Genomic DNA, 17,340 nt, shown 5'->3' on the forward strand with positions numbered 1-17,340 from the left:
GAAAAAAATTGGGAGTGAATAGAAAACTTGGGGGGATAAACCTGGGATTTTGGGGAAAAAATTAAGAGTGAATAGGGAATTTGGGGGGAAAAAATGGGGAATTTGGGGGGATAAACCTGGGATTTTGGGGGGAAATGGAGATTTTGGGAAAAAGTGAGGATTTTGGCAAAAAACAGGGAATTTGGGGGATAAACCTGGGATTTTGGGGGGGTAAACCTGGGATTTTGGGGAAAAAAATGAAGATTTTGGGGGGATAAACCTGGGATTTTAGGGAATAAATGGGGAGTGAATTTGGGGGTGAAATGGGGATTTTGGGGAAAAATTGGGGAATTTGGGGGGATAAACCTGGGATTTTGGGGGGATAAACCTGGGATTTTGGGGAAAAAATTGGGAGTGAATAGGGAATTTGGGGGGGAATTTGGGGATTTTGGGAAAAAATGGGGATTTTGGGGGAAAAATTGGGATTTGGGGAAAAAAAGGGGATTTTGGGGGATAAACCTGGGATTTTCAGGGGGTAAACAAGAGATTTTGGGGGTAAACAAGAGATTTTGGGAAAAAAAATCAGGAGGGAATGGGGAATTTGGGGGGAAATTGGGGATTTTGGGGGGGATAAACCTGGGATTTTGGGGAAAAATTGGGATCAAGTAGGGAATTTAGGCGGGAATGGGGATTTTGGGAAAAAGTGAGGATTTTGGCAAAAAACGGGGAATTTGGGGGGATAAACCTGGGATTTTGGGGGGTAAACCTGGGATTTTGGGGAAAAAAATGAAGATTTTGGGGAGATAAACCTGGGATTTTGGGGAGAATAATGGGAGGGAATTTTGGGGGGATTGGGGATTTTGGGGAAAACCGAGAGATTTTGGGGAAAAATGAGGAATTTGGGGGGATAAACCTGGGATTTTGGGGAATAAATGGGGAGTGAATTTGGGAGGAAATGGGAATTTTGGGAAAAAAAGGGGAATTTGGGGGGATAAACCTGGGATTTTGGGGAAAAAGGTGGGAGAATTTGGGGGGAAATGGGGATTTGGGGAAAAATGGGGATTTTAGGGAATAAACCTGGGATTTGGGGAAATGATGAAAAAAGGGAGATTTTGGGTGGAAAATCAGGGGATTTGGGGTAAATCTGGAGAAAAAGCAGGAGTTTTTGGGAAAATTCTTGTAATTTTGGGGAAAATCCAGGGATTTTGGGGGAAAATGGGATTTTGGGGCAGAACCTGCAGGGATTTTGGGGTAAATTTGGGGGATTTTGGGGTGAATTTGAGGGATTTTGGGGTAAATTTGGGGGGTTTTGGGGTAAATTTGGGGGTTTTGGGGTAAATTTGAGGGATTTTGGGGTAAATTTGGGGGATTTTGGGGTAAATTTGGGGATTTTGGGGTAAATTTGGGGGATTTTGGGGTGAATTTGAGGGATTTTGGGGTAAATTTGGGGGATTTTGGGGTTCTGAAGGCGATAGATGGGATCGGGGGAATCCTAGGATTAATCAATCTCAGTAATTAACGTTAATCACTAATTAATGACCACTAATTAATGTCCACAGGGGTGACCACCGGCAGGACCGACGCGAGCGGCCATATTGAGCCCCTCCCCCACCCCCCCTTGGCCCCTCCCCCACCCCCCGTTTTGTATTTCTGCCCCGCCCCCCATGGCCCCGCCCCCTCCCCCCGCGGGCCCCGCCCCCACCCGCTTTTAACCCTTCCCCTCCCCCCCAATAAAGCGAATTTGGGGGAAGGAATCGGGGCCGCTGCTGATTGGATGGGGATTGGGGGGGCGTGGTCTCGCTGTGAGGTCATTAATGGGCTAATGAGGCACTTCCGGCCGCGGGGTTCATTAGCGAGCTCATTAACGAGATCGTTAAGTGCTGATGTCATGAAGGGAAGGGCGCGTAAATTAGGATGGGGCCCTTTAAGGGGGCAGGGTGGGGGCGGGCCTGGGGAGGGGTAATTTGCATAATGGGCGTGGTATGACCATAAATGGACTGCGGGGCGTGGCTTGAGCGTGTTTACACCTGGTACGTAGATTGCAGAGCCGTATTAGCATAAGGGGCGTGGTTTAACTATAAATGGATGTGGGTGTGGTTTAGGAGATCAAACTTAATGCGGTGGGCGTGGTTCTGCCATAAATGGAAAACAGGGGTGTGGCTTGGTTTTCCGCTTACGTTGAAGGGGCGTGGTTTGACCATAAATGGTTCCTAAGGGGGCGTGGTTTGACCATAGATGGTTATTAAGGGGTGTGGTTTGACCATAAATGGGTATGGAGGGGGCGTGGTTTCGGCACGGCGGGAGCGCTGAGGGGACGCCGCCATGAGGGGCCATAGGAGCCCGTACAGGTGTCAGGGGCTCGCGTACCTGTCCAGGTGTGCGGGAACAGCGATTTCCCAACCAAACGCAGCCGTGACCACGCTCAGGTGAGAGGAGCGGCCGATCCCCGTTGGGGTGCGGGAACCGCGGCCTCAGCGCAGGTGCGGGAGGGCAGGAAGTGCCTGTGCAGGTGGCAGGGGCGTGTGCCGGCGGCCAGGTGAGGGGTGTGGCGGCAGATTCCGGACAGGTACACGGGGCGTGGCCGCCCTTCAGGTGAGGGGACACGGTGGGGCCGGAAGGTGCCGGCGGCCACAGCGGCCCGGGAGCGATGAGGAGGCGGCGGCGGGAGCCGAGAGCGGGGCCTGAAACGGGGCTGGGGTTGCTGCTGCCGCTTCTGCTTCTGCTGCCGGGCGGTGAGAGGCGATTTGGGGCAATCTGGGGAGTTTGAGGGGATTTTAGAGGAATCCTGATGGATTTGGGGGGTTTTGAGGGGATTTGAGAGGGAATCGTGAAGGTATTTTAACAGGGACTCGTGAGGGGATTTTGGCGGGAATTGTGAGGAGATTAAGGAGAGTCTGAGGGGATTGGGGGTGTCCGAAGGGATTTGGGAGAGTTTGAGGGGGTACTGAGGGGATTTGAGAGGGAATCGTGAAGGTATTTTAACCAGGGACTCGTGAGGGGATTTTGCCGGGAATTGTGAGGAGATTAAGGAGAGTTTGAGGGGATTTTAGAGGGATCCTGATGGATTTGGGGAGTTTTGAGGGGGTACTGAGGGGATTTGAGAGGGAATCGTGAAGGTATTTTAACAGGGACTCGTGAGGGGATTTTGGCGGGAATTGTGAGGAGATTAAGGAGAGTCTGAGGGGATTTTAGAGGGATCCTGATGGATTTGGGGGGTTTTGAGGGGGTACTGAGGGGATTGGAGAGGGAATCGTGAAGGTATTTTAACAGGGACTCGTGAGGGGATTTTGCCGGGAATTGTGAGGAGATTAAGGAGAGTTTGAGGGGATTTTAGAGGGATCCTGATGGATTTGGGGGTTTTGAGGGGGTACTAAGGGGCTTTGAGGGGATTTGAGAGGGAATCGTGAAGGTATTTTAACAGGGACTCGTGAGGGGATTTTGCCGGGAATTGTGAGGAGATTAAGGAGAGTTCGAGGGGATTTTAGAGGGATCCTGGTGGATTTGGGGGTTTTTGAGGGGCTACTGAGGGGATTTGAGAGGGAATCGTGAAGGTATTTTAACAGGGACTCGTGAGGGGATTTTGGCGGGAATTGTGAGGAGATTAAGGAGAGTCTGAGGGGATTGGGGGTGTCCGAAGGGATTTGGGAGAGTTTGAGGGGATTTAAGAGGGTCCTGAGGGGATTTGGGGGTGCATGAAGGATTTTGGGGGGAATCTGAGGGGATTTGGGAGTTCCTGAGAGGGTTTGGAGGGGTCCTGTGGGGATGTGAAGTGTTTTCGGGAGAAAATCGTGAGTGAATTTCAACGGGGAATCGTGAGGGGATTTTGGCGGGAATCGTGAGGGGATTTGGGGGTTCTGAGGGAAATTGGGGTGCCCGAAGGGATTTGGGCGTTTTTGAGGGGATTTAGAGGAGTTTAAAGGGATTTGAAAGGATGTTTTGGGGTGTACCGTGGTGATTTTAAGGGGTTTTTTGGAGGGAATCGTGAGAGGATTTTTGGGGTTTTTGGAGAGAAACGTGAGGGGATTTTGGGCGGGAATCCTGAGGAGATTTCGGAGGGGAACCGTGAGAGGGGATTTTTGGTGGAATCGTGAGGGGATTTTTGGGGTAATCATGAGATTTTGGGGGGATATCAGGAGATTTTTGGGGTGTTCTGAGGAGGTTTAGGGGCATCTGAGGGGATTTGGGAGGGTCTGAGGGGATTTTGAGGGGAATTGAAGGGGATCGGGAGAGAATTCAGGAGGAGATTTTTGCGGGGAACCGCGAGGGGATTTGAGGGGAATCCGAGGGGATTTGGGATTTTTTGAGATTTTGGACTTTCGTGGTTTCTGAGGGTTTTTTGGGTAGAATTGGGAAGAAATTTGGGGAGGGAGCATCCGAGAGGATGAGGAGGAAGAAAACCGTGAGGGGATTTTGGGGAGAATCCGGGGGGATTTGGGGTTGTTCTGAGGGGAGAAAAAAGGCGGGAAAAGAATCTGAGGGAATTTCGGATTTTTCTGAGGCGATTTTGGGCAGGGACGAGCGTGAGGGAATTTAGGAGGTGTCTGAGGGGATTTGGGGGGTTCTGATGAGGTTTTGAGGGAAATCCGAGGGGATTTGAGGGACTCTGATGAGGTTTTGGGGAAATCCGAGGGGATTTTAAAAATGTTGAGCGGGTTTGGGAGATCCTGAGGGGATTTCAACGATTCCGAGAGGATTTTTGGGGCGATTTGAAAGGATTTTGCGGGGGGGATTCTTATTGGGGGATTTTGAGGCTCTGAGGGGACACAGAAAAAGGCTCTGAGGGAACCCAAAATTTAAAAATTGAGGGGATCAGAAGCAAAAAAAAAATTAATTAAGAGTGACAATTTTGAGGACGCGGTTTTGAGGGGCTGTGAGGATTTTGGGGGGACATTGCGGGGGGGTCAGAGGTGACACAGGGGGGTCAGAGGTGACACAGGGGGGGTCACAGGGGACACATAGAGGGGTCAAAGGTCACGCAGGTGTCGCAGGAAGGTACCACGCGCAGGGCACGGGGGGGGGGGGGTTCCACAGCTCACATTCCAGGGCCGGTTTTTCCGGCTCACCCGCTGCCATCCCGGATGTTGGGGTGGCCCCAATGTCCGGCCAGGTCACCCCCGGGGGGGAAATGACGTCATCATCTTAATGGGGGGGGTCCCCAAAAAGCGTCTCTGACGTCATCAAACCCCCCCTTGTTTCTCACAGGTCACTGGGGGGTGACAGCAGAAGATGACCCAGGTGAGAGGGGAGGGGAAAACACCTGGGAAGGGTCCCTGGGCTTGGGGGTCCTGAATTCTGGGGTCCCTTAAGGGGAGGGGTCCTATTTTTGGGGGTTCCTGTTTTTGGGAAAGGTCCCATTTTTGGAGGGGATATCCCAGTTTTTGGAGGGGGGCTCCTTTTAAGGGGATGGGTCCCATTTTGGGGGTGTCCCTTTAAGGGGATAGCTCCCATTTTGGGGGTATCCCTTAATTTGGGTCTGGGGGCTGTTCCCTATAAGGGGATGGCTCCATTTTTGGGGGTACTCCCTAATTTGGGTCTGGGGGCTGTTCCCTATAAGGAGATGGCTCCATTTTGGGGGGGTTCCCTTTAAATGGATTGCTCCATTTTTGGGGGTCCCTTTAAGGGGATGGCTCCCATTTTGGGGTGGTTCCCTGAATTGGGTCTGGGGGGTTCCCTTTAAATGGATGGCTCCATTTTTTGGGGGGTGTTCCCGTTAAATGGATGGCTCCATTTTTGGGGGGGTTCCCTTTAAATGGATGGCTCCATTTTTGGGGGGGGTTCCCGTTAAATGGATGGCTCCATTTTTAGGTGGTCCCTTTAAATGGATGGCTCCATTTTTGGGGGTTCCCTTTAAATGGATGGCTCCATTTTTGGGGGGTGTTCCCTTTAAATGGACGGCTCCATTTTTGGGGGTTCCCTTTAAATGGACGGCTCCATTTTTGGGGGGGCGTTCCCTTTAAATGGATGGCTCCATTTATGGGGGATTCCCTTTAAATGGATGACTCCATTTATAGGGGGGGTGTTCCCTTTAAATGGATGGCTCCATTTTGGGGGGGGTTCCCTTTAAATGGATGGCTCCATTTTTGGGGGGGGTCCCTATAAGGGAATTGCTCCATTTTTGGGGGGTGTTCCCGTTAAATGGATGGCTCCATTTTTGGGGGGTGTTCCCTTTGAATGGATGGCTCCATTTTTGGGGGGGTTCCCTTTAAATGGATGGCTCCATTTTTGGGGGTTCCCTTTAAATGGATGGCTCCATTTTTTGGGGGGCGTTCCCTTTAAATGAATGGTTCCATTTTTGGAGTCCCTTTAAATGGATGGCTCCATTTTTGGAGTCCCTTTAAATGGATGGCTCCATTTTTGGGGGTTCCCTTTAAATGGACGGCTCCATTTTTGGGGGGTGTTCCCGTTAAATGGATGGCTCCATTTTTGGGGGTTCCCTTTAAATGGATGGCTCCATTTTTGGGGGGGTTCCCTTTAAATGGATGGCTCCATTTTTGGGGGGTGTTCCCGTTAAATGGACGGCTCCATTTTAACCCCCGCAGTGCCGTGCGGGACCCCCGTGCACCGGCGCGTGGTGGGGGGCTCGGGGGCGCAGGAGGGGCAGTGGCCATGGACGGTCAGCGTGGCCTTCAGGGGGCGCCACGTCTGCGGGGGGGCCCTGATCGCCCCCGCCTGGGTGCTGACGGCCGCCCACTGCTTCCCGCCGTGAGTAAAACACCCCAAAAACGCCCCGTTTCACCCCAAAATAGACCCCAAAATAGACCCCAAAATACCCTGGGATTTACCCCAAAATATCCCCGAAATAGCCCCCAAAATATCCCCCAAAATACCCTGGGATTTACCCCGAAATATCCCCAAAATACCCTGGGATTTACCCCAAAATACCCTGGGATTTACCCCAAAATATCCCCGAAATATCCCCCAAAATATACCCTGGGATTTACCCCAAAATATCCTGGGATTTACCCCGAAATAGACCCAAAATACCCTGGGATTTAACCCAAAATATCCTGGGATTTACCCCAAAATATACCCAAATACCCTGGGATTTACCCCAAAATATTCCCCAAAATAGCCGGGATTTACCCCAAAATAACCCTGGGATTTACCCCAAAATACCCCAAAAATACCCCGGGATTTACTCCAAAATACCCCCAAAAATAACCTTGATGTTTACCCCAAAATACCGCTGGGAATGATCCAAAAACCATGGAATTTACCCCAAAAATATCCCCCCAAAATACCCTGGGATTTTACCCCAAAATACCCTGAACTATCCCCAGAAATACTCAGGATTTACCCAAAACTCCCCAAAAACCCCAAATTTCCCCAAAAACCCCAAATTCCCGATTCCTGACCCCAAATTCCCCGTAGGGAGAACCCCCTCCCCAAATACCGGGTGACCCTTTCAGGACCCCCCAAAATCCCAATTCCTGACCCAAAACCCCCCCAAACCCTCCCCAATTCACCCAAAAACCCCAAATTTCCCCCAAAACCCCAAATTCCCGATTCCTGACCCCAAATTCCCCGTAGGGAGAACCCCCTCCCCGAGTACCGGGTGACGCTGGGGGTCCTGCAGCTCCTGTCCCCCCCCCCCGACGCCCAGGTGAGGGGCGTGGCCTCCGTCGCGCGTCACCCGGCCTATCGCGACTATCACGACAGCGGGCGGCGGCGGCGGGATGATGACGTCACGGGGGGTGACGTCAGCGGGGGCGTGGACATGGCGGGGGATCTGGCGCTGGCCCGGCTGGACCCCCCCGCCAGCCCCTCGCGCTTGGTACGGCCCGTGTGCCTTCCTGCTGCTGGAGTGACCTTTGACCCCGGCATGAACTGCACCGTCACCGGCTGGGGACACGTCCGGACGGCCGGTGGGTGACAGTGGGGACATGGGGACATTGGGGACATGGGGACACTGGGACATCATTGGGGACACGTGCGGACGGCCGGTGGGTGACAGTGGGGACATGGGGACATTGGGGACATGGGGACACCATTGGGGACACTGGGACATCATGGGGACACCATTGGGGACACCATTGGGGACATGGGGACATCATTGGGGACATGGGGACATCATTGGGGACATGGGGACATCATTGGGGACATCACTGGGGACACGTCCGGACGGCCGGTGGGTGACAGTGGGGACATCATTGGGGACATGGGGACACCATTGGGGACACCATTGGGGACACTGGGACACCATTGGGGACATTGGGACATCATTGGGGACATCACTGGGGACACCATTGGGGACATGGGACATCATTGGGGACATGGGGACATCATTGGGGACATGGGGACATCATTGGGGACACCATTGGGACACTGGGGACACCATTGGGGACATGGGGACACCATTGGGGATATGGGGACACCACTGGGGACACTGGGACATCATTGGGGACACGTCCGGACGGCCGGTGGGTGACAACGGGGACATTGGGGACACTGGGACACCATTGGGGACATCATTGGGGACATGGGGACACTGGGACACCAGTGGGGATATGGGGACATCACTGGGGACACCATTGGGGACACCATTGGGGATATGGGGACACCACTGGGGACACTGGGACATCATTGGGGACACGTCCGGACGGCCGTGGGTGACAACGGGGACACCATTGGGGACATGGGGACACTGGGACACCATTGGGGCATCATTGGGACATTGGGATACCGGCTGGGGACACTGGGACATCATTGGGGACATCATTGGGGACATCATCGGGGACATCACTGGGACACGTCCGGACGGCCGGTGGGTGACAACGGGGACATTGGGGACACTGGGACACCATTGGGGACATCATTGGGGATTGGGGACACCAGATGGGGACACCATTGGGGACACCATTGGGGACACCATTGGGGACATTGGGACATCATTGGGGACACCATTGGGGACAACATTGGGGACATGGGGACACCATTGGGGACACCATTGGGGACACGTCCGGACGGCCGGTGGGTGACAATGGGGACATGGGGACACCATTGGGGACACCATTGGGGACATCACTGGGGACATTGGGGACATGGGGACACCATTGGGGACATGGGGACACCAGTGGGGACATGGGGACACCACTGGGGACACGTCCGGACGGCCGGTGGGTGACAGTGGGGACATTGGGGCCATGGGGACATTGGGGACACCATTGAGGACATCACTGGGGACATGTCTGGACGGCCGGTGGGTGACAACGGGGACAAGGGGACACCATTGGGGACATGGGGACACCATTGGGGACACTGGGGACATTGGGGACACCATTGGGGACATTGGGGATACTGGGTGGGGACACGTCCAGATGGCCGGTGGGTGACATTGGGGACATTGGGGAGACTGAGGGGGAATTGGGGACACCACAATGACCACAGGACAGGGTTGGGGACACTGGGGTGACCACAGGACAGGCCTGGGGACACTGTGATGACCACAGGACGGGGTTGGGGACACCTTGGTGACCCCAGGTGACCCCGTGGTGTCCCCATTGTCCCCTCAGTGCCGCTGCCACCGCCCAAGACGCTGCAGCAGCTGGAGGTGCCGCTGCTGAGCCGGCGCCATTGCCGCTGCCTGTACGCGCTGGGGACAATGACAGGGACAATGACAGGGACAGGGGACACAGGGACAGAGCTGGGGACACCGGCGGGGGACACGCTGTGCGCCGGCCTGCCCCAGGGACAGCGCGACGCCTGCCAGGTGCGTGTGTGTGTGCACCGTGTCACTCCCCGTGTCGGTGTCACCTCTCAGTGTGTCCTCCCTGTCGGTGTCACCTCCCTGTGTCGGTGTCACCGTGTCACCTCCCGTGTCCCTGCCGCCCCCCCTCAGTGTCACCTCTTGGAGTCGCCTTGATGTCCCTCTTACCCATGTGTCCCAATGTCCCAATCTGCAATGCCCCTCAGTGTCCCAACCCCAATTCCCCAATGTCCCTCCTCAATGTGCCCAGTCCCCATGTCCCTCCATGTCCCAATGCCCCTCATGTCCCAATTATCCCCATGTCCCAATCCCTCAGTGTCCCATGTCCCCCAATGTCCCCCAATTCCCCCCTATGTCCCAATGTCCCCTTCCCAATGTCCCCAACCCCCAATGTCCCCTCAATGTCCCCAATGTCATCCCCATATGGGCCCTCATGTCCCCAATGTCCCCACCCCAATCCCTCAATGTCCCACCCAATGTCCCATCCCATGTCCCCAACCCCTCAATGTCCCCAATGTCCCCAATGTCCCCAATGTCCCCTCATTGTCCCATATCCCCAATGTCTCCTCAATGCTCCCTCAATGTCCCCAATGTCCCCAATGTCCCCAATTCCCCCAATGTCCCCAATTCCCCATGTCCCCAAGTCCCCAATCCGGTGTCCCCAATGTCCCCCAATGTCCCGCAATGCTCCCCATTGCCTCCTGCGCGCCGTGGTCCCAATGTCCCCAATGTCCCCAATCCCCCCTAATCCCCAATCCCCTCAATGTCCCCAATGTCCCCAATCCCCTCCCAATGTCCCTCATTGTCCCCAATGTCCCTAATGGCGTCCCCATGTCCCCCTCAATGGCCCTGCCCTGGCGCGTGGGTGGTCCCATGTCCCCAATGTCCCCAATGTCCCCTATCCCTAATCCCACCCTGCCCCAGTGTCCCCAATTCCCCCAATGTCCCTCCCCTAGTGTCCCCATTGTCCCTAGGGTGACTCGGGCGGTCCCCTGTCCTGCCGCCTCATGGCACCTGGCACCTGGGCGGGGTCCCCGTGTCCCCATGTCCCCAATCCCCTGAGTGTCCCCAATGTCCCCTCATTGTCCCCTAGGGTGACTCGGGCGGTCCCCTGTCCTGCCGCCTCAATGGCACCTGGCACCTGGCGGGCGTGGTGAGTTGGGGCGACGCCTGCGGCCTCCCCGGGCGCCCCGGTGTCTACACGGGGGTGTCCCCTCACCTGCCCTGGATCCTCTCCCTTGTCCCCGAGCTGGCCCCGCGCCGCCCACCCCCCTCCCCTGCTGTCCCCAATGGTATCTCCCAGGATGTGCCCGAGGCTCCCTGCCAGTGGGCGGAGCTTCCCCCGGGCTGGCCACGCCCACTGTGGCCAAGCCAGGGAGGGACCACGGACACGGACACGGGGGTGGCACCGGGGCACAGCCGGGCACTGCTGCTGGGGGCGGCGCTGATCTGGGTTTTGGGGTGAAAAACACGGATTTTGGGAGTCCTGGGGTGAAAATCCCGGATTTTGGGGTCCTGCTCTGGGTTTTGGGGTGAAAATCCCGGATTTTGGGGGTCCTGGCCACGCCCACTGTGGCCAAGCCAGGGAGGGACCACGGACACGGACACGGGGGTGGCACCGGGGCACAGCCGGGCACTGCTGCTGCTGGGGGCGGCGCTGCTCTGGGTTTTGGGGTGAAAAACGCGGATTTTGGGGTTCTGGGGGGAAAAAAACCCACGGATTTTGGGGTCCTGCTTTGGGTTTTGGGGTGAAAAACAAGGATTTTGGGGTCCTGGCCACGCCCACTGTGGCCAAGCCAGGGAGGTACCACGGACACGGACACGGGGGTGGCACCGGGGCACAGCCGGGCACTGCTGCTGCTGGGGGCGGCGCTGCTCTGGGTTTTGGGGTGAAAAACACGGATTTTGGGGTTCTGGGGTGAAAATCCCGGATTTTGGGAGACCTGGGTTGGGTTTTGGGGTGAAAATCCCAGATTTTGGGGTCCTAGTCCTGATTTTGGGGTGAAAATCCCAGATTTTGGGGTCCCGGTCCCAAGTTTTGGGGGCAAAACGGAAAAATCTGGGGTCCTGGGTTGGGTTTTGGGGTGAAAATCCCGGATTTTGGGGTCCTGGGCCTGACTTTGGGGTGAAAATCCCGGATTTTGGGAGTCCTGGGTTGGGTTTTGGGGCTCCTGCTCTGGATTTTGGGGTGAAAATCCGGGATTTTGGGGTCCTGGTCCCAAGTTTGGGGGGAAAACGGCAAAATTTGGGGTCCCAGTTCTAACTTCGGGGTGAAAATCCTGGATTTTGGGTCCTGCTCTGGGTTTTGGGGTGAAAATTCCAGATTTTGGGATCCTGAGTTGGGTTTTGGGGTGGAAATGCCAAATTTTGGGGTCCTGGGTTGGGTTTTGGGGTGAAAACCTGAATTTGGGGGTTCAGATCCTGAATTTGGGGTGAAAATTCCAAATTTTGGGGTCCTGGGTTGGGTTTTGGGGTGAAACCCCCAGATTTTGGGGGTTCAGATCCTGATTGTGGGGTGAAAATTCCAAATTTTGGGGCGCTGGTTTGGGTTTTGGAGGTTCCTGGGTTGGGTTTTGGGGTGAAAACCCTGAATTTGGGGGTTCAGATCCTGATTTTGGGGTGAAAATCCCAGATTTTGGGGTCCTGGGTTGGGTTTTGGGGTGAAAACGCCAAGAAATTGAGGTGGGGACCCCAAAAATGGGAGTGGGACCCCAAAATTGAGCCCTAAAATCCCCCCAAAAAATTCCCCAAAAATAAAAACTCAAGAGACCCCTCCCCGTCCTTTTCCTGCTTTATTTGGGGTGGGGGAGACCCCAAAACTGGGGAGGGAAATGGGGACCCCAAAATATTGGGGGGACCCCAAAAATTGGGAGAAAAAACACAAAAATTTGGGGGAAAAAACACAAAAATTTGGGGGAAAAATCACAAAAATTTGGGGAAAAAACCACAAAAATTTGGGGGAAAAAACACAAAAATTTGGGGGAAAAACCAAAAAAATTTGGGGGAAAAAACAAAAAAATTTGGGGATAAAACAAAAAAATTTGGGGTGAAAAACTCAAAAAAAAATTCCCAAAATTTTGAGGGGAAAACCCCAAAATTTGAAGAAAACCCCCAAAATTTAAAGGGGAAAACTCCAAAAATTTGGGGGAAAAACCCCAAAATTTTAAGAGGAAAACCCCAAAAATTTGGTGGAAAAACCTCAAAAATTTAAGAGGAAAACGCCAAAAATTTGGTGGAAAAATCCCCAAAAATTTAAGGGAAAAACCCCAAAAATTTGGTGGAAAAACCCAAAAATTTAAGGAGAAAACCCCAAAAATTTGGTGGAAAAATCCCCCAAAAATTCAGGAAAAAATCCCCAAAATTTAAAGGGAAAACCCAAAATTTGGGGTAAAAAACCCAAAAAAAAAATTCCCAAAATTTTGAGGGAAAAACCCCAAAAATTTGAAGAAAACCCCCAAAATTTAAAGGGGAAAACTCCAAAAATTTGGTGGAAAAACCCCAAAAAATTTAAGGGGAAAACCCCAAAAATTTGGTGGAAAACCCAAAAACAAAAACCCAAAAAAAAACCCAAAATTTGGGGTAAAAACCCCCCAAAAAAATTCCCAAAATTTTGAGGGAAAAACCCCAAAAATTTGAAGAAAATCCCCAAAATTTAAAGGGGAAAACTCCAAAAATTTGGTGGAAAAAACCCCAAAATTTCCGGGAAAAACCCAAAAATTTGGGAAAAACCCAAAAATTTGGGAAAAACCCCAAAACTGGAGGGAAAAAAAATCCCAAAATTTGGGGTAAAAACGCCCAAAATTGGGAAAAATTGGGAATTTCACTTCTTGGCCACCTTGGCCTGTTTGTGCTTCGGGGGCGCCCAGCGCAGGCAGATGGAATCCACTGCAATTAACAGAATTAATTAGCGTTAATTAGCGCTAATTAGCGCCCTCAATGACCGTAATTAGGGGCAATTAATTAGGGAGGTAATTAATGAGGGTGGTATTAATAGGGAGAGTCATTAACAGCATTAATTAGGGGGTAATTAATAGAGGAGTCATCAACAGAGCTAATTAGACGCGATTAATGGCGCTGTTAATTAGGGGGTTATTAATGGAGGAAATCTATTAATTACAATATGTAAATTAACGAGGATGCTCTTTAACAGAAGCTCCATAAGCTGGCGGTCATTAACAGAAATTAATTAATTAATTAATTAATTAACACTGTTCATTAACGGGCAGCCTTAGGGGGATTTCTGGGCCGAACCATTCCTGCGGGGTGGGGGGCTTGCTTATGTATTAATTAAAGTATATTAATTAACGAGCTGGCTCTTTAAGAGGAGCTCATTAAGGTGGCAATCATCAACAGGAATTGATTAATTTTAATTAATTAAGTTCATTGATGGGGGAGCCTTAGAGGGGTTTCTGGACCGAACCATTCATTTGGGGGGGGGGTGTCCATTAAGGCTTATTCATTAACTAAAGTATATTAATTAATGAGCATGTTCTTTAAGAGAAGCTCATTAAGGTGGTGATTGTTAATGGGAATTAATTAATTAATTAAATTCATTAACAGGAAAGCCTTGGGGGGGGGAGGAGGTTTCTGGGCCGAACCATTCAGTGCGGATCACGGGGGTGTACATCTATTAATTATGTATGTTTATTATGGAGCATATTCTTTTAAGAGAAGCTCATTAAAGCGGTGATCATTAACCATAAGTAATTAATTTCATTTTAATTAATTTAATTTTGATTAGTTGAATTTTAATTTAATTTAATTTTAATGAATTGAATTTTAATATTTTAATTTTAACGAATGAAATTCATTGACAGGGCACCCTCAGGGCGGTTCCTAGACCGTACCACTCCCACCACGGGGGGGGAAAAGGAGGTTGCTGGGCCGAACCATTCAGTGTGGATCACAGGGGTGTGATGTTTATTATGGAGCATATTCTTTAGGAGAAGCTCATTAAAATGGTGATCACTAGCCATAATTAATTAATTTAATTTTAATTAATTTTAATTGATTTAGTTATAATTAATTTAATTTTGATTTAATTGAATTTTAACGAATGAAATTAATTGACAGGGCACCCTCAGGGCGGTTCCCAGACCGTACCACTCCCACCACCCGAGGGGGGAGGAGGTTTCTGGGCAGAACCATTCAGTGTGGATCACAGGGGTGTGATGTTTATTATGGAGCATATTCTTTAAGAGAAGCTCATTAAAATGGTGATCACTAGCCATAATTAATTAATTTAATTTTAATGAATTGAATTTTAATGAATTGAATTTTATTGAATTGTATTTTAATGAATTGAATTTTAATTAATTTATTTTAATGAATGAAATTCATTAACAGGGCACCCTCAGGGCGGTTCCCAGACCGTACCACTCCCACCACCGGGGGGGTTTCCCATTCCCAATCTCCCACTCCCCCATTAATTCCCGCACCCACCCCCACTGTGGCATTAATAAGGGCGCTAATTAAGGCCGGCCAATTAGCGGGGCGTTAATTACTGACCGGTGATGGGCGGTTTCTTGTACTGGGCGCTCTTGAGGTGCTCCTCCACCAGCTTGGGCGTGACGCAGATGACGTGCTGGCCCTTCCAGTACTTGACCATGTTGAGCGACTGCAGCGTGCTGATGATGTCGGTCTGCGTGATGCTGGTCATCTGGCTGGACAGGGAGTGACCACTGAGTGACCACTGAGTGACCACAGTGACCATTGACCCCATGGGAGTGAGCATTGACCCCATGGTCACAACCACCGACCCATGGGAGTGACCCCTGGCAATGGTCAGTGTGCTGATGATGTCGGTCTGCGTGATGCTGGTCATCTGGCTGGACAGATGGACATGGGAGTGACCACTGAGTGACCACAGTGACCACTGACCCCATGGGAGTGAGCACTGAGTGACCACAGTGACCATTGAGTGACCACAGTGACCACTGACCCCATGGGAGTGAGCACTGAACCCCTGGCAATGGTCAGTGTGCTGATGATGTCGGTCTGCGTGATGCTGGTCATCTGGCTGGGGGGCAGAGTGACCACTGAGTGACCACTGAGTGACCACAGTGACCACAGTGACCATTGACCCCATGGGAGTGAGCACTGAGTGACCACAGTGACCATTGAACTCATGGGAGTGACCCCATGGCAATGGTCAGTGTGCTGATGATGTCGGTCTGCGTGATGCTGGTCATCTGGCTGGACAGATGGACATGGGAGTGACCACTGAGTGACCACTGAGTGACCACAGTGACCATTGACCCCATGGGAGTGAGCACTGAGTGACCACAGTGACCATTGAGTGACCATTGACCCATGGGAGTGAGCATTGAACTCATGGCAATGGTCACTGGCAATGGTCAGTGTGCTGATGATGTCGGTCTGCGTGATGCTGGTCATCTGGCTGGACAGGGAGTGACCACTGAGTGACCACAGTGACCATTGACCCCATGGGAGTGACCATTGAGTGAGCACTGAGTGACCGCTGTACCCATGGGAGTGACCCCTGGCAATGGTCAGTGTGCTGATGATGTCGGTCTGCGTGATGCTGGTCATCTGGCTGGACAGGGAGTGACCACTGAGTGACCACAGTGACCACAGTGACCATTGAGTGACCATTGACCCCATGGGAGTGAGCACTGAGTGACCACTGAGTGACCACCGAGTGACCACTGAGTGACCCTGAGTGACCCCTGAGTGACCCCTGAGTGACCACTGCCCACCACAGCTCTGCACTGACACTGGTTTAAGGGAGATTAATGGCCCTATACTGGTCCATACTGGTTTATACTGGTCTATACTGGTTTCTATGTACTTTAATGGATTTTCACGGGGATTTTTGGGTCCATACTGGTTTGTACTGGTCCATACTGGTTTATACTGGTCCCACCTGAGGTCCTTGATGGACAGGGTGCCCCGGAAGTCCCTGAGGATCCCCAGCACCTGGGGACTCACTGGTCCATACTGGTTTATACTGGTTTGTACTGGTTTCTATGCCCTTTAATGGATTTCTATGGGGATTTTTGGGTCCATACTGGTCTATACTGGTTTATACTGGTCTGTACTGGTTCTGGTGCATTTCCAGCCCCATACTGGTCCCAGTCCATACTGGTTTATACTGGTCTATACTGGTTTCTATGGATTTCTATGGGGATTTTTGGATCCATACTGGTTTATACTGGTTTATACTGGTCCATACTGGTCCTGGCCTGTTCCAAGTCCCTCCCAGTCACTCCTAGTCCTAATCCCATACTGGTCCATACTGGTTTATACTGGTCTATACTGGTTTCTATGTACTTTAATGGATTTTCACGGGGATTTTTGGGTCCATACTGGTTTGTACTGGTCCCACCTGAGGTCCTTGATGGACAGGGTGCCCCGGAAGTCCCTGAGGATCCCCAGCACCTGGGGACTCACTGGTCCATACTGGTCTATACTGGTTTATACTGGTTTCTATGTACTTTAATGGATTTCTATGGGGTTTTTTGGCCCTATACTGGTTTATACTGGTCCATACTGGTCTATACTGGTCTATACTGGTCTGTACTGGTTCTGGTGCATTTCCAGCCCCATACTGGTCCCAGTCCATACTGGTCTATACTGGTTTCTATGCACTTTTATGGATTTTCACGGGGATTTTTGGGTCCATACTGGTTTGT

At 51.9% G+C, this 17,340-nt stretch overlaps 1 protein-coding gene and 1 long non-coding RNA gene across 2 annotated transcripts; one reads left to right on the plus strand and one right to left on the minus strand.

Moving 5' to 3' along the window:
• The first annotated feature begins 6,490 nt into the window (after positions 1-6,490).
• On the plus strand, positions 6,491-11,400 carry LOC135441966 (prostasin-like). The gene is made up of 4 exons (XM_064701516.1): positions 6,491-6,681; positions 7,510-7,844; positions 9,492-9,688; positions 10,779-11,400. The coding sequence occupies exons 1-4, from the start codon at positions 6,491-6,493 to the stop codon at positions 11,148-11,150; spliced, it is 1,095 nt and encodes a 364-aa protein (XP_064557586.1). The 3' UTR covers positions 11,151-11,400.
• A 1,929-nt stretch (positions 11,401-13,329) lies between these two features.
• LOC135441968 (uncharacterized) lies at positions 13,330-16,623 on the minus strand. The gene is made up of 3 exons (XR_010438587.1): positions 16,572-16,623; positions 15,194-15,348; positions 13,330-13,570 (listed from the first exon to the last, which is right to left on the minus strand). It is a non-coding gene; the product is annotated as an uncharacterized LOC135441968 (long non-coding RNA).
• Positions 16,624-17,340: the final 717 nt, after the last annotated feature.

This window comes from Zonotrichia leucophrys, unplaced genomic scaffold (assembly GCF_028769735.1).
Source record: "Zonotrichia leucophrys gambelii isolate GWCS_2022_RI unplaced genomic scaffold, RI_Zleu_2.0 Scaffold_758_24006, whole genome shotgun sequence".
Lineage (NCBI taxonomy): Eukaryota > Metazoa > Chordata > Aves > Passeriformes > Passerellidae > Zonotrichia > Zonotrichia leucophrys.